The following is a 20,268-nucleotide window of genomic DNA, read 5'->3' as shown; positions in this document are numbered from 1 at the left end:
AGTGGGTATCAGCGTAATACAAACTGCTCGGAATGTGTCACCTTAAGGATTTTCACTTTTGCACACTAACATTTCCTAGACTTCGTAACGTGGAGTTCGTTGGAGCTTGTATTAAAACAAAGTTGAGTCACCGACTTGATACATTTCCCGTACGTACGTGGCATACCATTTTTGAGTGAACCATTCCCAGTCATTTACATAGACGAGTAGATAGTCCAATTTTTATTGCGCATCTTCGGGGCAAAATAAAATCCAAAACGAGGCAAACATTGATAGTAAACTGAAGTTTCACAAATTATTCTCTATACTAAGCTGCCAGTTATCTTGACTTGCGGAATAAGAATAAGAACCAAATAATTGCTCAGTCAAGGTATCGGGCACTCATCAAATCACAATGAGTAGGTTTGGAAGAGTATGATGATTGAACCGATCGCCATGCTAGTATGGACTATTTCAAGGCGAGGTCTTCGAAAGACGGCGCGCTCGAACTCCAGCGTTCTAGTAAGAAACGTAACGGAACATAACCCATATTGTATCGGCCAGCATCCGTGTAGGGTGTCTTCCAAAGACATCCGAGAGGCACGACCTGTCCAAGATAGGACACTTTGATCCATAGCGCATCCAGAGGAGTGTATTGCAAGTCTGAAAGTCTTCTGTTATTGTTGTCAGCTTGAGGACTGCTGTCACCTTCGGTTAGGATTTTCACCACATTCTCGTCCACGTACAATTCTAAAATCAAATCTGCCGCAAACGGAGGCCAGTAGCCATCGAAACATTCCAAAGCATAGAGCAGTAGCATTAGGGTAGAATCGTGACAGGAGTAGAGCTGGAACTTCGGAACACTGGAATGAAGAAAAATTGAATTGACTAGTTGACGGTGGTAAGCGCAATTAAGCGAACTCAGCTATTGGAATTTACACTTTAGTGGCCAGACCACGTGCGAGGTTCTGGTTCATAGGTACTAACAGTCGCTCAAGTCCACTACTAACAGGATGTTTTGTTTTAAGACGCTGTAGTGAAACACGTTTCGTCAACGTAAACACCTTGTTTTCTAAGTCATGTTGACATCTGCGTTGTTGAAATTTGCGGAATGGAATGTTGATAAGAAACGCCCACTTACCGGTCACTCCGTGTAACTCGCCTTCATGAGTATGTGTAGGTTTATTGGGCCTGTAAATGCTCTGATCGTGGTCTGTAAATAACGCACGCTAGAGATTTTACTGCATTCTAAGGATGAAAGTAGGCAAAAGCGATACAAAAATGTTAAATAATCCCTTAGCTCTCGCTATCGGCTATTATCCAAGTCAAATCTACTGGCTCGTCAAGCATACCTCAATGATGAGAATGTACTGCAGAAATGAAAGCATTCAGTTTTATATTGGAATTGTATCTGTTAGCTTCTGGTCGTCAGTTGTCGTAGACTTTTCTTGTTTTGCAGATGACTCCGGTCGTGGAATGAAATAGTTTCATTATATCGCAGATATGAGGCCGGTGCAGGCCACCACCCGATTGTTTCTCGGGCAGGTTCTATTCAATAGTCCGATGCAGTGTTCCTCGAAGAATTTTCTACTTTGCACAGCATGTTCTATCTGGTCGCTTTTGATGGTTTGAAATACGAAAGCCTCGTCGTGTGATTAACCTCCAATGGTTTTTCAATGTTGTACAGTTGTCGGTAGCATCGAAGAAGTGTTACTTGGAAATCGAGGCTAACTTAGGTAACTCACTGTGGTGGTTTATAATTAGTACTCTGGTGACCGACAAGTCCGGTCCTACTCAAGTATGTAAGCCCACAAGCCGCACAGGCCAATGTGGCTGTTGTCGTACCTGACATCGTACGGTCGTTTCAAATGATCGGCTGCTTTTCGAGTATTTACCTGCATTGTTCCTCAAAGCTCAACAAGCTTGTGCGAGCAACATGTCGCCAGACCAGCTTTACCGAAGATTTGAAACCGAGGTTACGGTTTCAAACTTATCTGAAAACTGTATGAATAGCAAAATTTGGGCGGTCATGTTCGAGCTCCATCTTTCCGTTTGACTGTTAATGAGTTGTTCCAAAATGCGGTTATCTGTCATTCTTGTTGTGATCAATACAGCGTAGCTGGTTGTTTTTACCAACCATATCACGACACACTCAACTGTTTTGTTCTCGGTTCGTTTTCGAACCTCAGTATTCGGGAATCGATCTGATCATTGAATACGGAGAATCTTGCGCAGAAATTGCAAGTGAAATTTGCAAAACCTGGCATCATCGCAGAGCGTACATATTTCGCTGCCATACAGCAGTGAAAATAGTATAGCTGGAACCTTGGTTATTCATGCACAGCTAGCCGTTGCTGAAAACACGTGATCAAATACATCCCTTGCCCTGACATTTGGAGAATCTACTACAATATCGAATACCTAGTTTGGACACAGTGCTGCTGTGGAGAAGTCTCCACGGCACGCTTTGACGCGGCCATCAGTTGGACTGCAGGTCTCCTCCGGGAGTTGGATAAAAGACCTAGACCTAAACGAAATCCCGCTGAGGCTGGTGCTGTGGCTGTTTGTTGCGGTTTTTAATCTGATTATGCAACTAAAGCAGTAATATGCAAATAGCCATATGTGGACTTTTTATTCGAGCAACCTCACTCTGATCATGGAGTGTTCCGAGGTAAAGAGATGGCCGTCAGGAAGGAAGCGGATGGGCACGCTATCTCTCGAGACCCTTCCACTTAAATTGCGAGCAGATGGAAAGTGAGCGAAGTCCAAGCAAAAAATCAAACTGGCCCCACAGTGCCAATTTCGAACTCGAGCTAGTTCCGCAAGTCATACCACATTGAAGAGAGTGGGTAAGAGTGGCGGTTTTCTGGCAGAGTTGAGCCTTCAAATGGCTATTCACAACGTCTCCATGTTTAACGTGTTGAAGGATTTCATATGTCTACGGACGGGTCATATGGTAGTTGGGTCCGTTCTCAGTGTTGATCTTGCAGCAGATCCGCTAAAATGATAGGATAAACCGTACTGCATCCGTTTCGGATATGTTCATCCAGAATATTAGCGTTAATTTGGTTTAGCAGACTGCGTGCCAGGATTTTGCGTTCGTTTCAAGGAAGATTGACACGTCGAGCTCCCATATGAGCTGTGAACCATTTACTCTTACTCAGGTTGTGCACACCGAGTCAAAGCCTTCGTATCCCAACGTTGGTCTACTTAATTCAAGCAAGAAATCTATGTTCTTTGATGGCTCTTTCATTAGTTGAGTTATCGTCATTCGAAGTTGGGCCTTCGTAGGTGGATTGGAAAGGATCTTAAAGTAGTTGAGAAAAGTATTCCAAAATTGGCATTGAGCATACTGTCAACCATGAATCATCCTGATTTATCACAATCCCGTCAGCGTGAGAACAACATAGGTGCCACGATAGGGACCGCGTGATCCCCATTGTGCCTGGTCGGAGACGCTGCTAGTCGACGTCATCATCATCAAAGACAGCAACATCAGTGTTGGCACTGATGCTTCACTGCCGTACAACCATAAGGTTCGTGTATATATATGTATAATTATATTAAAAGCCCTAAGGTAAAAAGAAGAGAAAAAGAGTGGGTGAGGCCTATGTCAAGCATTCTGAGATGCCTACACCTCCAACCGCTCATCCGGACAATCTGGAAAGGAACTGACAGCACAAACGCTACTAACATCGATTAGCCGCCATTTCTTGCAACCTCTCCAGCCAAGCACAGACGTCAATGGCGTTCGTGTTCTGAGTTTTCATCCAGATTACTTGAATGTGGGTCCGTAGGTGTAGGCATCTCGGAGTGATTGTGCTAAGGTAGCACTAGGTCCCTTCCCTGCACACCTTTATTCCTTTCTTCACAAACGGCTTTGAAATAAACCCTTGTTGTACGGCAGCGAAGCGCGGGTGAACGCTGGTGTCATGCTGTCCATGAAACAGTTAGCTGGGGAAAATAAGTCAGGTATGGAAACAGATTGTTGAACCTTAGAGGGGACGGAAACGTATATTTGACAGACGAATTGCGACTGGAAAACCGATATAGCTGGAGTGATGCTTCTGGTATATTGATATGTGACTCCACCTAAGTTCGTACCCATTTCAGTAGGCAGATTACCGCCCCAGGGACCTACGCCGTTAGTTGCTGTTAGTCGTTCATGAGAAAGGTTTCAGTATATGGTTAGTGGAAAAGCAAGGGAGTGAGATATCCAGGATCGTCTGAATTGTGCTCCCGATCCCACTTATCATCCAACTTGTTACATCCAGCCGGTCCGTTCTTGTAGCTTCTATTGTTTGGTTATCGATTACGGACGCTGCCAGCAAATCTCAGTCGATAGGTTCGCAGTCTCTACCGAGCAGTGGGCATACGTTTACTTGCCAGGTTCTAACCCGTTGCCCGATACAACAAGTTCAACTCTATTGTGATGATAGACGAAAAAAACCGGAAAACCGAGAACTTTTTGAGGACTTGTTGCCGTTATGCTTTTCGTGTTTGTTTTTGGGTATCGATTTTTGGCTTCCGATGTATCCGCATATTTTCAACGGCTCTGATAGTGCTTAGCATGGAGTTGGAATTTGAACTTATGTTCCCACTCCCATGTGTGCGCATTAGTTGTACATTTGACGTAGATGATTTGAAAATATTTCCTGCTGGCTGTGGGAAATGATTATCCCTTGTACAACAGGTCATCATAGACTGGTATTTTCAAGCAACTTGTCTTGCTCCGTTCATATTTATGTCACTAGGATGCCCTTGAAGGTAACGGCATTTTGGTAGGCCGAAGCCGAAGTGAAGCGCATCAACAATTCTTAACAACTTCCCTCTGTGTGTATTGAGTTCCGCCTGTTGTAGAATATTTCTTATCATCAATTTGACTTGACTAGTCTTTAGTCTTCCTCGTTGGTATGACGAATGACTCGCCCGTTGCACGTGCTGGTAGGAAATGCAGTGGACGGTTCAGAAAAATCCAACTTTTGGCTTGAAAGTTCAAGCCATAGATGAAGGAAAACCAGTCTCATACAAGTGCGTTCCGGGGAACCGCACAGTGAATAGGCGTGTACAGCTTTTTGATTTGAAATGCCAAATACCAGCAGAAAAATTACCATCATCTATAGCAATAGACCAACAATGGACAGTGGTTCTTGACTACCTTACAAAAAGTAGGAAGAAGGAAGAAATAGTGAAAGGTAGAGTAGTGACTCAAATGGTCGATAGCAAGGCGCCTGTTGCCTCAGAAGGCATTGGAAGGAGCGTATTGAGCATCGTATTGATGTAAGATAGGACGTGCAGGTCCAGTTCAGCATCCTACAGAGCTTTGTTCAATTCGAGCCAGGCGGATAAATTCTAGCATGTCAGATCGGCTGAGGAGTGACAGTGTGCTCTCCATTGGAACCCGCTAAGTGTCACGTGAACTTAAAGAAAGAATGGGCGGAGATTACACCGCGCCCGAGCGAAGGTGATAAAAGGGAGTTGAGCGATTTTCGACCTTATTTTCTTTTCTGTGAGTCTCTTCGAACGTGTACAGAACAGTGATACACCAGAGGGATCATAGTTTCGCTTCAAACAGCAACAGCCCGCCATGGGTGGATTTCAGATTTGTAAGGCAGACTACTGGTTTGAAATTAGGCCAAGTTCGTGGCCAGCTGGTCAAATGATGACACGTGACTGTGGACTGCTGTTCACGTGATAAGACCCGTCCGCGTTTGTAGCGTGATCTTACCTAACCGTGTGCACTTTCTACAGCAGAACGCAAAGCAGTTACGGTACGTAGGGGCTGCTTATTCATACCCCTAAAGAATGTTAGTGAGACGTATGTATATGCTCCTCAAAATCATCGCACTTTTCGTGGTGGAATGGGTGGCTACTTCGGTACCAGTAGTTTTTCATCCGAGACACCTTGGGCAAAACGTTTGATAGTAGGTATGCTGATGAACACTAATAAGAGTGAAACTCAAGTCCATTGCTTCTTCCACTTGATATGGACTCACCAGAATAATTGCGAAAGTACTGGAGGAAAACTTAAAACAAGAGTAATATGATCGCGAAATACTTATTCACCATATCCGCTTTAGTTCCACGCTTGAAAATTATTGCTTCATTCTTAACTCTCACATATAGCTGAACTAACTTATCCAGTGGTACAGATAACCAGTGTCAGTCATTTTGTCAGCGACAGCAGCTCCCGAAACATCATCATGGACAGTATGACATCACTGTTCACCCATGCTCCGCTGCCGTACAACCGTCATTTATTTAAAAGCCTTATTGTGAAAAGAATAAAAGAAAAGGATAAAGGTGGGTGACGAAGGGATTTAGTGCTACCTTACTACAATCATTCCGAGATGCCTACACTTCTAGACCCTCATTCATGCTATCTGAATGGAAACTGACAACAAGAACGCCCCTGACATCGGTTGGCAGCCATATCTTGTAGTGTCTCCAACCAGGCACAGTGAGGATCACGCGGTCCCCATCATGGGAGGCGAGTAACACCGACAGCACACAAGCGTTTCGTGATCTCCTTCATACTCTTCTGCTAGGTCAAGGGTTGACCACCTCTGTACTTCCGCCACTCTGAACTGGGCATGGAAAGCAGCTCCCGAAATCTGTCTTGCTATACATCACGATCAGTTATTCTTCATCGATCAACGTCTTACGACTGACCAGTTGGTAAGGATGCACACTCAATATCTGTGACTTACCGTGTGAAATGACGCATACTGCAGAGGATCATTTTGAGAACGCCGGACATTACCACATGGAGATTCTCGTCCCAGTGGCTGTGAGGTGGGTTGAAAAAAGGTAAACATGCATGTGATAGTTACTCATTTCCAATATACCAAATACCCCGTCTACAAAGGGCACCCGTGGATGAGAGCCAAGATGCCCATAGAAGTAGAATTCGCTCCATGGGTACAGCAGTCCTCCGCTGGATAGGCCACCTGAAAAGGCCAGTTTAAAGTGGCATGCCTGAGGGAAGGCCTCACTGCTGAAATCCGCCTTAGTGGACCAACCAACCTGCTCCCATTAAATTAGTGCTATCCTCTGAGGTTGGCTCTTCCCGAGAGGAATAGCTACCAGAACGTTCTAGACTAAACCATATCCTCCTCCCAGTCTACCTCGCATAACGAAAAAAAGTTTAAAAGAGGAGTAGGTGAGCTACAAATCAGTCTCACCTTCAGAAATATGAGGTTCTTGAACACACTACGATGCCTTGATCTCGTTTGCACACCTGCATCAACCTGCACTGCGTGCGCTCCGCAAACCTACCTGCATCAGCAATTTTCAAGGTTGAGTTTCACTTGTTTCGTAGTAGGGATGGTCGGCACTGTCATCTCATGTATTTCCATTAACTCCGGGTTCCTCACAGCACCTGATCTTACCATTTTAAGGGATGTATGGGAAAAGTTCGCCTAGCCATGGCACTGAAGTCACCACGGTTGTTAACTATGAGTTTGGTATGGTCCTATCATCTGGAGTCTAAGCTACCACCTCGCGGGTGCTATTCGTGGTTCGGTTCACTCCAGTTACCCAGTTGCAAACAGTTTACGACGGGTACATTGCTTTCATCTGCTGCACACTCCACTGTTAAAAAGGAGGCAGCCACAGGCTGGAGGCATTTGCCTTGCAACTCCAATGACGTGAAGTTGGAGTAAATTTCTAACCAAAGGGAACAACCGAGCATTAACTGCGATTGACCGATCCAGCGACACCATCAACTGTGATTGGGAAGTGTCCGTCAATGTCCCAGGGCTTCCACTCCGGGACGACAGCTGCCAACACGACTGACTTACTGGTCAAGACTTTCGTGCTTTTTTATAAAGTCACTGGCTGAACACCTTTCGATCGTTTTTAACCTATGCTAACACAAAAAGGGCTCTGCAAGACAGAATGCCCACGGACAAATATACATTCTGGTCTAACCATCCCAGCCCACGCAGTATGGTTAGTTCGTGTACCATAGCCGGAAAATAAGTAAAGACTCAGGCTCTGCGGTACGTCATTCCATGTTGATAGCGTCTAAACTACTTATTCAGCACATCTATCTGCCTTTAGTAAATTGGTGATACCTTGAAAATATCTGAATGTAGCTATCACAAACTTCAGTCGCAAGGATCAAATAAGTAAAAAAAACTCGGGGAAAAAGTGATTGGAGGACTGTACACGCTAGCTAAATCTGGTGCAGGTGCTCAATTCAGAAGCAAATGCAAATGAACACCCGAACCCACTAACCTGATAGAAAGTGGATTGATTTGGAGTGCGTTGATGTTCAACTACAATCCACCTTCACATTTCTTCCAGAACACCCATCCATTAGCCTAGAAGTTCTCGAGTGAGAGCGATGGATGAATAAAACAGATCGCTCTTGGAGGTATGATTTTGCAGGACGGTGTTTGGGTCTTTGTGATATCTTTACTGCAGGAATTTCAATAACAAGCTTCATGATAGAAATGCACTCATTCGTACATCAATTTGGTTTTCATGGGGGACTCAACTGAACTTCTCGTTTATGATTTTCAACTGAACGTGCTGCACACAACAGCCTCAGTTGATACGCTGTTCTAGATGTCGCAATGTATTTTCATAAAGGAAACTACTCACAAGGTTGCTGAAAAGTCTTCGACAGCCCACGAGCGGTTCCACGCTTCTTGGGGCTTAGCAGATAGACGCATTTCCAACTAAAACATGAGGTGGCCTTTGCGCAGCACATCCAGTTGAAGAATATCATAAACGAGAGATTCAGTTGAGTCTTCCGCGAAAATCAAATCGATATGCAAGTGGAGGTATTTGTGGAAATCTGTCTAATTTGGGTTCAACTAAAACATAAGGTTTGCTGGAACTTGGGGAATTCGCCTATCTGATGAGCTCCAAGAAGGCCGCAAACGGTAGTAAGCTGTCGAATAGTTTTCAGCAGCCTTGTGAGTATTTTCCTTTATGAAAAGCTTCACGAGAATTCAGAAACTGTTCCAAAGTGGAGATATCCCTTATTAAGGGGTCGCATACTGAGGGTTTTCACTGTAATCAGATAAGATGTACAAATTCTGGGAAGCTTAGCATGGTGTGAAGCATTCGTTGGTCAGAATCAGATTTCCACTCCACGTATCCGTTCTTCCCTTATTTACTCAGTAGTTTTTCCCTAGTGGAGGGGGATTTCGAGAACTTTAGGGCAAAACCGGCAGGGTTTGTTTCTCAAGGAGTGTTTGTGTCACACTGCAACTTCCTAATGTCCCTGAGGGTGAATGTGGGTCTCCATTTGATTTGCAGCATCAAACAATGGAGCAGAAACTGAATGACGCTCCGCCCGGATCTCAGTGCTGATCGTACTTCATAGGTATCCGTCAGTCCGGACATGTTTGGAGCTGGCTCGTCCTCCGAGAGGAAGTGGCCGTAAAGTTGAACTCACTGTTTCATTCCCAGGTATTCCCAATAAAGTTCTTCGGCGGCCAGCTGGTGCATTGTTGGAAGCAGTTCGTCCATCCCCGGCGGTAAAGGATAGTTAGCGCTCTGAAATCGAACAGATGGGAAACCCAGAGGCTTCATTATTTGAACATGAACGAGCATAGCAGAATACTTGAGTGTGTAGCACCGAAAATTAGTGTGCAACACAGGACAGGGTTTGAGTTATGTGACGGTGTCTTTAAGAAGTAAACTCGAAATGTCTGTTAAATAGGTACTCGGAATAGTTTGGAGCAGGAAAGATCTGGAAGCAAGCACAAAACAATCACTTTCACCGTAGTGTAGAGCTCCAGCTGCACAGCGCGCATATTTTGAAGCTGCCACAAAACATGATATCCGCCAGTCTAAGATCGCTGAGTCAGAACACACTTCTGGGGTCTATTTTCGCGGAAACCACTGAATGGGTCGAAAAATCATCAGCTCCTCCTGTTCGAAGCACGAGCGAACTTTTTCATAAATTGAACATTGCGAATTCAGACCACCCTTTGGATAACCTCAGTCAAACACTTTTCAAGTATGCCTTTCGATAACTTAGAGCTGGATACCGCTCAACGAGTAAGGAATGGAACTATTAATTGGAAAGTCTGTGGTTCGAACACAACTCTGGCTTTTCGACTGCAGATATCTCAGTCCGCCTTCCTCCTTTGATTTGCATTACAGCCATGTACCTAAAGGATGCCAAATCCATTGTTATTGTTATTCGAGAAATAAGCTCATGTTCACCGGAGACAACATCATCGTCACCAAGAGCTTCAGTGTCTTACAGACGTAAGGTTCATTTAGTTATAGTTAGAGGTCAAAGATGAAAGTGGAGCCCAATGCAAGTGTTCTTGTATTAGTACTCACTGAAGCGATTCGACAGCACGAATGCCGCTATTTCTTGCAAGGTTTTCAGACAAGCGCCGGGAGTCACGGAGATTTGATCCTTTAGGCGAGGCGTATCAACAACACATCGTAACCTCTCTTACACCCTTCTGTTAATTTCCATGTTGTCCAACTCGCAGTTGTTTGCGTTTTGAAGGAGGCAAGAAGAACAACACTCGTATCAGTAGACTATGTTCCGGCATGATCAGCACACGGCCGAGTCAGCAGATTTGATGGTAATGACGATGGGTGAATCATCAATACATTTTACAAAATCCGCCTGTACTAATGCCTGAGCTCTATGGGTTTTCACTGTCACGCTATGTTTACTACGACCCTCTGACCCGGTACGTTGTACCGGTTGGAACAAAATAAGCACTCATTCGGCATGTGGGTCAATCGCGACTGTCTACTGGTGAAAAGAGAAATTCTCTTCGCTGCGGAGTTGCTTACAAGTAAATACGAACTGAGCGGTTATAAGCCATTAGACACGAAAGTAAATATATCATCTGCATATTATTTGGAAAGTGAACATTCTCAAGCGTCCTAGTGAACCTTCCTGGATAATAATAGAAAATAATGAACGAACGCTGAAACGCGGTTCCATGGTTTTCGTATTAACCTTCACCTTCCACCAGATGCAGGGCGAAGGCTTGGACACCAGACCAGACACTATTAGCATGTTTCATCAGTAGTATACACGTAACATTGAGAGCCCCTTGATATCATACCTGGAGTGACCCGTGCGGCACTCGAAAAGGACAAAGTCTAGAAACTGATCACTTCCAACTCTTGCATTTAGTTTCCATTCCGTAAGAGACCACTTCTTCAAAAAGTCATTCTTATAGGAACTGGAATAGGTAATTTCTGCAAAAATCCGCATCGCTAAATGCAGTAGCTTCCATCGAAGAGAATACCCAGTGTCTACAAAAATCTACTTCGCTAAAAGGGATCAATCCTATGATGTACTTGGTATCCTTGGTCAGAAAAACTCACCAACGTATCCGCGTTGCTTTGCTAATTATTCAGGCACTGATCAGCTTTACCGGCAGCTGTTCAAACGGACTAAGTTCGCTAAAAGAATTTTGCTGAGAAGTTCCGCACACATTGAGTAACACCATTTGCTGCTGCAGTTGTGATGTTCCAGGCGATTAGGTTCACATTATCTCCGCTTATGATAATTTTTCTAGACACAGCCGTGATATACATACTCAAATAGTCATAAAGATGCCATTTGCTGCTGCAGTTGTGATGTTCCAGGCGATTAGGTTCACATTATCTCCGCTTATGATAATTTTTCTAGACACAGCCGTGATATACATACTCAAATAGTAGGTTCATAAAGATGGACAAGGTACCACGTTTCAGACAATCCACAGCTACCGTTTTTATTACATTGTGTACAAGACAATAAAATGACCCCGTTATTCTGTTTTCTGCCTTTTTTTCTGTGGAATGGTGCTCGGCTGACACGGATTTCAAGTAAGCATTGACAACCAAAACGGAACTGCGGTGTTTGCTACCTACTAGCATCAAATCGAAACTCATAATTTGGGGTTGTCGTCGACAGCACCGCGAGGTTCTGTTAGAAAGTCACTATCGATCTTTCGAATTCGACAGGGATGAAGAACGTTATACATGAATATCCCTTCTAGTCGCTGTCCATTTCTGAGTAAAACCCATCGCAGACCCAGTACTGTTTTCATGCTTATCTGATCAGTTGACAGATGAAGATTTCGTGATTTGTGCTGGTGATATTTGTCTCGTTTGGAAAATGTCGGGGGGGGGGGAAGCAACTGGTAATGGAAATTACTTGCGTAATTTGATACTTGATCGAACATTTCCCGGTGCGGAGTGTTCCCTTTAAGGTGGGCTCCTGTATTTACTTATAGGTCATGCCACATACACCGCCACCTCATCAACAGTCACAATTCGGGATAGGTTTTCCTAACTGCTTTACGTACGTTAATGCACCAAATTCACACCTGTGTCGAGTCACGTGGAACACATCTGTGCTTTGCGAAACCAAAAAGGACAGTGAAGTAAGTAACACGAGCTTGGTGGGAAAATGTTCGCGAAACCGCGCTTGAGGGTTTATGTGCATAGCTTTGACATATCGCATCTGTAGCAATTTTGAACGGATTAGTAACAAAACGTAACACAGTTCACTTAAAATCTCTCGGCTTTAATGTAATATTCGTATGCCCTATGCGCTGTTGGACAGTGAATTTGAACTACCTGAAGAAGTAAATAAGTTCTGCAGAATGTTGTCACTTCTTACACTCCTACCAAACACGAACGCGTTGCATAAAAACGGACATAATGCCGTCCGAACTTCAACAAAGATGAGAGAGTGTATCCTTACATGATTATTCAAGTACTAGGTGTCGAGATCTAGTTACCCGGGGGCTAAAAAGTAGCATCCAAGAATAAAACCTTACGAATCGTGCTGCAAACTGAGGATTTTTTAATGGAAGTTCATGAAGAAAGAAATCACGGAGACCCTTTCTGTTGATAAGTTCACTCGTACTTTTGTCGCTGAAGCTTGATAAGACGAGGTTGCACACAGATGCCCACGCACCGACGTTTACACTGGCCAAGTAGTGCATACAGCGCACTCACTGACTGTTACACAGACGCACACAAGTCCTACCGCTACTAATGGTGTCGACGATGAAGGTGACGAAAATCAGAGCATGCAGAATAATTAAGAGGACAAACGGCATATGTATCCGGCGCGCTTCACACAGTCATATTCTGTGGCCGTTCCACCGGTAAGTTAACTTGAAGCACAAGCGTGACAACCAACTTCTAAACAAGTCACTACTGCTTGCGTCAGACAACAAATCACGGAGATGAAGGAATATGTCAGTGTTTACCAGCTTGGGATACATCACCGGTTAATCACCTGGTTTCACAAGATAAAAGATAAAATAAGATGAACAAGATGATCGTTCAGCTGCAACACCCCTTCGGCGCCTAACTGCCATGCCACTCGAACGAAGCATGAGGGCTGGGATACTGCCAGGTTGCCCAAGTCTAAACGGGGAAAGTCGAAAGGAAGGGGTCGGGTGGACCTTCCGGTCAGTAAATTCGGACTCCGAACAATGAGCCACTCCGCCCCCTTCACAATGGAGTAATGGTGTTACTCATAGATTATGTAATAAGATATGAATGCATCTGGAGTTTGCTTCACCTGGAAATTTAATAAGCCGACCGAATCCTTCACATTTATTATACTTTTTATCAGTCCAGCTGCTTAGCTTTCCACCCCTACCTCCCCAGGTTATCCACGAAAGAATTTGTGACAGTTATAACCACTGTAGAATAAGTGCGCGCGTTTTACAGCTGAAGATGATATAGTAGTCGCCGTAATAGCGTTCTACCACTTTCCCATACTTTTCTATTCTTTTCTTCACAACATGGCTTGCAAATAAATTATGGATGTACAGCAGAGAAGCATTAGTGCTGAGCAATGATGTACTGTCTATGATGATGATCATCATCATCATAGGTATGATAAATCACCAGTCGTGGCTGAGACACGAAGACTTATCGTGGTGAGGCAACTGGTCCGGGAACACATTGAGCCGCACTGGAGCATATCTGTGGAGTAGTTGGTCTCTCCTACCGGATTTTACTTTGAATAAAGATCTGCAGAAGAGTTCGCTGACTCTTGAAATTGGGACAGCTGTGGCAGCCTGCTCGTTAAAAGTTGGACAACTGTGGTAGTCTCACTACTTATACCTTACACTCTGGTCCTCGAGACCGAAGGCCTCCAGTCGTTCTCTGTCTAGATTTTGGACACCTATAAACATATCAGCCCGTATACAAACATAAATTGGACAAAATTACCTCCATGCAACATCGGCCGCCGTATGGTGGTGTCAGCCGAACTGCCTTATTCGCCGCACACAGTGGGACGGATAGTGGATGAAATGCCATTGCTGATACCTTCGAACTTTCCTCATTATTCTTTCGCAACGCCAATCTCGTCCCACTCAATTATCGCTCTTCATTTGATCCCAGCCTTAGGATCATCAACCACGTCATCAAGTAAGTGACCCACTGCGCACCATTACTCTCACCTGCCATTTCACGTTCAATAAGGAGACGCTAATGTCCAAATCCATAATTAAGTTAACTAACGCTCTGCTCGTACTCACACTCTCCATACTCTGTCGATAGACGTCAGCTGTATTTAGGAAACTTGAATGCAATATCTAATGATGGGGACTACCACACCTTTGCTGTCTAGACGCTAGTGATTACGAAATCCAGATTTGTGTTGCAGTTGGTCGCGCTGGTGTTGGTGAGGTGAAGCATCCCTGCTTAACTAGATACATGTAACCGGTCGTGTTGTCCGTCTACCCATCAGGTCGTTTATGGTTTCCCTTTGTGTTCCAGCCAAATGCATCTGTGATTCAGTAGATGAGGTTTTTGCCAAAGAAGTAGTATTATTTAACCTACTACCGAGAGTTCTGCTACTGTCCTAATTGCTGAATATTTCAGTGCAGAAGTGCAGCGCCTCCGTTAGACTGAGGCCGGAGCTATGGCAGTTTGTGTTTACACACAGTTGTGATGTGATGATAGTAGTGAACGTTGAACACCAGTTATTCTTCAGTGGCACTGGGTCTAGGCGCCGTTGCGCTACCGTGAGGCCAGATCGGTCACGTGGAAAGGCATAATACTGTACTGCTGATCACTGAAATACTTATGTTGGTCCATATCATGTCCTCGTCTTAAGCAGATTTCCATAGAATCTCACGGATAAGTTTGGTAAAGCAACTTCTCGTTTAGTAGTCAAAAAACTTTCTGAACCGCGAATTGGGCCACCGCATAAAAACCGACTACCTGTGCTACGAAAACGTTCTATTCAGTGGATGTAATATTCACTGGTAAAAGACAATTTGGCGCTGAAAACTTTGCTTTTGGTGTCTCAGGGCGCGAGCAAAATGATTATCGGAACAATAACAGTTACTGTCACTTCCTGATGTAAAAAGTGGTATTCCATTGAAACCGTTGCATCGTTCCGCTGGACAGTCTGTTAGGTACCGATTTTAACGAAGACTGTATTTTGATAAAGTTGTGTAACGGAACCATAAACTCTCAGAAATGAAAGAAGCTGGGGCAGTATAGAAAATAGGAAAGCTGTAGTACCCAATCCGCAGAGTAGGATCCGAGACACTATCAGCTGGTGGGCTAATCAATAACCATACCGGAGACTTAATGTGTACTAAAGGCCAACATGAGGACTGCTGGACCTTCAGGCCTAGGCCTTCAATTCGACCAGTATCCCGGACCATGTTTTGTGAGTTTAGGTCCCCCACATTCAGTGAATTCCCAGTATCTTTCCACCTTGAAGCACCAATGTACCGCTGCGCCAGAAGCGCTTGTGTTCTGTCCTAACTGGCAATCTGTTTGCGAAGAGCGATTTGTTCAGAACAATTTAGGTCAATCACTCATTATGTCCAGATACAACAAAGGTAGGCGAAACGATTGCTTCATCCGTAGAGTTACAATACCTACAACCATCAAAAGGTGGTCAACGGCTTCGACAGTGCTGCGACACCCAACCTCAGCACGCGGACGCATATCCGATAGTATCAGGCGGGATTCCATCCAGACAGATTGTGCATCAGTTCCATTCGCAAATTACGTCCAATGCATGAGCAGCGCGATATATGTCAAAAGTCATGTGGTTTTACCCAGTCTCAAATGAGTCTTTGGTTGTGTAGAAAGGTCGGTTCTTCTACGTACACTTGGCCTATGACGGATGTCCCCGAAGTTTTTAGATGCCCCACCTCCCCGAAATCCTAGTCTCATAAGAGAGCAGAACGAAGTGTTGAAGAGCTCAACAACCAGTTGGGTTCGGCAAGTTCTCCATCTGTTTCTGTTCAATTGTGCCATTAATATCATCCTGGAGTGCACACTCCTGAGGATCGGAACTATTGAGATCGGAGTCAATTCAAGAGGACTGCACTAAGCGGACAACATCCGCTTGTTAGTCGACCAAGATCAGTCCGCGCAGTTTACTCTAAACTGAATTCGGGGTGTGATCCCTTCCTTTAGCATGCGCTTTCCGCTTTAATTTTTGATTCTGGTATTTTTTTAACAGAAACTTGAGTTTGACGGCCCTTAGGAATTGTTTGTATGGGCATTACCATTGGAAGTTTGTACGATGTGCTGGCATCTTGTATCCGGTTAAATGGCGGCGGATGGTCAAATATGGTAATTGCTTTAAATTCCCAAAGCATCGGTTCACTTTGGCAACATTTTTCAAGCGTCCCCAAGTGTAGAATCAGTGACCAAAATAACATCTTCTTGAATGAGTGACATTTTCGAGTACGAAACATTTATTCTTGTGGATCAGGAAGATTAGTAGCGAGATTTGAACCAAATTCACCATATTAGCTGGTGTCAGACAGGCTGTCACTAAATTATTGTGTGCATAATCACGGAAATTTCCCAGAAGTTCGACATTAATGGCAAACGTCAAAGTAATAATATTGAGTATAGCCCCCAAGTTATATACCAAACCTGTTGTGAAGTGCTCCTCAAAATCATACCTTACTTTCTGTTCTATTATTTCTTTAGGACTGAAAAACACATCACATACGGCACAACTAGAAATCTAATCAATTCAGTCATATTCATTTTGTTCCAGCTGAAGCGATATTTTGAAATGCGGTCGCCTACGCACCAGCGGACAAGGTCCACCTATGACGAAAACACATGAAGGTTATGGTGAACAGTGTTGTCCAAAATAAAGATGGGCCTTCAAAAACCTTAAAGATCAATTTGAAGTACTAACTGGGTAGACCACAGACTGCCTCTTGTTGCTGCGCAACCCAACAGGTCACTGAAAGTAAGTTGTGTTTCGTGCTGGCTTCCCGCTTGCTTGGTATCATGCCACACAACTTGCGTAGGCAGCCCCAATTCAAATACTTGTACTACTGCAGTCACAAAATGAAGTCTGGAAACAAAAATGCTGCTGGAGTTTCACTTGTTCACATGTGGCAAACTGCTTGGCGTTTGCTTCAATTAGTTGCCTGATCCTCGTCAAAATTTGTACTGAAAACTAATGAAAAAAACAGTCCTCTGCCTGCCCTTACAGCAGTCGGCTATGTCGTCAGCATTTTCCATTTGGAAGGCAAGATTTAATTAGATGGCAAAAGACTACCCGGATTGTAATGGCAGTTGGTTTGGAAATACAGGAAAACCGCAGTTTTGTTTCTCCCTTTGTACTAGCTGAAAAAGAGAGGTACTTGTATTTCCAAGAACGAGGTGTATGCTTCACACTTTCTTGGTAGTGTTTTCATAAGTTTACTTGCATTATTATTCTGTGTATCTTACCGTCAGGTTGAAAAAGAAAGGCAACTTCACGGCCTTTTAGAAACTTGAAATCCTGATTCCCGTTGTGCTGGTTTTGGAGCTAAAAATGGACCATTAAATGTGAAAATGCAGCAAAACACGGCTTCTTGTTTTGAATCTCTGTTGAACTAACTAACAGCTAAACTAAGATGTGCACTTTACGTACTGCATTACTCGCATAAGAATCCACGGTGTGTGATAAAGGCACACATATATCTTCACTCGCTTTGTGGTGTCCTTAAAAACTTCGATGATTTTACAGGATGACAATTGTTTAACTAATACATGCCAGAATTGTCATCCGTCAGGCACTTATGCGCGTTCTGGAAGCGATCGTCATAAGCTGAAGAACCTTATTGGGTCACCAGGATGTTGATTAGTTCAGTGCTGTGCTGAAAGAGGGGAATACGGAGTTACTGTACAGTAACCCTCACAGCTGATTTATTTTCTAGTTCACTATGCAACGGTGTTTAGAGAGCACAACGAGACCTCCTGCTGATATGTTTTCACTTCGAATTGTTAAGGAGCCATTGAGCTGTTTGGTTATTTAAAGCAGTTGATCCAATATCGGAAAAGTTTGGAAAATAACAAATTCGTGAGCTGTTTCAAGCGTTTTGTAACTGATTGTTTGAACTACGGTTTCGCTTTCGTTCATGCTGAACAAAGTTGAAGCTGTGACCTAAAGTTAGTTTACGTGTGACGCAGTACGGAACCCCGTAATCGAAAGGGCTCTGTCTGTATTCCTTTCAGGATTGGGGACAAAAGGCAAACGCGTATAAACAGAGCTTTTGGTATCACACTGTCACATTGCTCAAGCTTGGACAAGAGTAGTCGCGATGCTTAGGTTGGGTTTGCATGCTTTTTTTGCCACATTCTCTCCTCTAAAGTAACCGCTTTTGGCAGTGTCCGACTCAATAGGGAAGCTTTGCTGTGCTGACTGATGAAGCGAGCAACATAAAGCCATGAACGACAGGTGGTCAATAAGTAATCAGCCACAGTCGGTTCTGTTCTCACTGACAACACTCTCCAGATACAGAGACGCTGAGTGAACCAAGAGGCATAAAAATAAGGAAGTAGGCCCGCAGCATTACTCAATAGGGTACCACAGGTTGAGATCCAGGATTATATACACGCCGACAGGCGGTGCTGAGAATGACAAATGGATGTCGCATGGGTGGGCTGAAATGGGGATGAGAAACCTAGCGACGTCAACCGCTGGTATACCCACGAACTATTTATCATACAGGATGAATATTCTAGTTTCAGTAATAACTCCTTTAGAATTTAACCATTTAAAAGCACAGAGAAAACGAGAAGTATATAATCTGACGTTACCTGATGCACTGGAAATTACATTTCATGTCTGCACTTCGGTAGAAGTGGAAAACGAAAATAGGGACAGACACAGAAGCGCTGTTGACTATGCAGCTGATGGATTAACTCAAACATCGGACGGCTCCTTTAATACATCCTCTGTGTGGTCATCAGAACTTTCTCTAAAAAACAGCCACGCAAAAACGATGTACTACTGAGTTAGGAAATGTACCAAATCATTCGAGCACTGTGGTGAATCCGTTACGGAGTCTATTCCTTTGGCCTTCTCTATCCGCTTAACACCACTACCTGAGAATTGTACTCAGCTTGACCATGTTGTGTGTGCTGATTGAATTTTCGTGGATCGTTTGATCGGATTTATGCGCATAAATCAATCAATCAGTATAAATACGTCGACAGATTATCAAGAGTACGAGAAGATGGAAATAGTCGTAGAGATTCCTTGTGAGTCAATGGCAAAGGAATTGCATACGTCTGGGTCGTCTATTACCAGTGAGATGATCTAGAGATTGCATACAAAATGGTAACTGTCTTCGGTCCATATTCTGACCACCGAAATGGACCTTCAGCAAGCAGCGGCTTACTATAAACTGATATGCGTATTGCAATGTTCCATGATACAATAAATTTAATGGATAAGTTCAGCAACTCCCTCCTACAGAAAAATCCCTATTCAACACACTAACTTGATTCACTCCCGTGTACGGTTCCGTTTACAGTGGACAGGCAACACGGGGGAATTATCAATCGGAAGGAGAGCTTTAAAAATATTACATACTGTCGACTGTTCCCAACCTTTTATTATCCAGATATGACCAAACGGTTGGTAAAGATTCTGTGGCAGATTATTGTATGGGTAATAACTAGTAAATGAAGAAGTATCCGTGGCTTTTCTGGTCTCTCTAGTTGCTTCAGCCCCAAACAAAGAATTTGAAGTCAGCTAGGAAGATTAAAAAAGTAGGAAACTGTACGCAGGCCAGCCGTCCCTAATAACCGAACATCACATCAATTGGAAAATGTTTGGGACCGATTGGGAAGTCATCGTTTCAGAGGGGTTTGGTAAACAATCGGTGGATTTATTGCTGGGCAACGTTTCGCTTTTGACACAAAAGCTTCGTCAGGCCAAGTGAGTAAGTAAGTAGGTTGATTGGGTTTTAAGGCAGTCGGGGAACCAATCCGTGAGATTCCCTATGGTTAGTGACGTGGTCAGTGCTGGGTGTTCAGTCTGATGTCCCTGTTTGTTGATTAGTG

The 20,268-nt window shown here is 43.9% G+C and overlaps 1 protein-coding gene across 1 annotated transcript in view; it reads right to left on the bottom strand.

The window, feature by feature from the left end:
• Positions 1 to 219: 219 nt before the first annotated feature.
• Positions 220 to 20,268, bottom strand: part of T265_02823 (hypothetical protein) — a gene marked incomplete at both ends in the record, with an annotated part of 40,044 nt that continues 19,995 nt past the window's right edge. The window contains 3 exons of the mRNA XM_009167167.1: positions 220 to 842; positions 6,690 to 6,767; positions 9,392 to 9,492. Coding sequence (XP_009165431.1) covers positions 449 to 842; positions 6,690 to 6,767; positions 9,392 to 9,492 — 573 coding nt within the window. The remainder of the gene's footprint in view (positions 843 to 6,689; positions 6,768 to 9,391; positions 9,493 to 20,268) is intronic.

Source organism: Opisthorchis viverrini, assembly GCF_000715545.1.
Source record: "Opisthorchis viverrini unplaced genomic scaffold opera_v5_37, whole genome shotgun sequence".
In the NCBI taxonomy this organism is placed as follows: domain Eukaryota; kingdom Metazoa; phylum Platyhelminthes; class Trematoda; order Opisthorchiida; family Opisthorchiidae; genus Opisthorchis; species Opisthorchis viverrini.
This window is presented reverse-complemented; position numbering and strand designations above follow the sequence as displayed.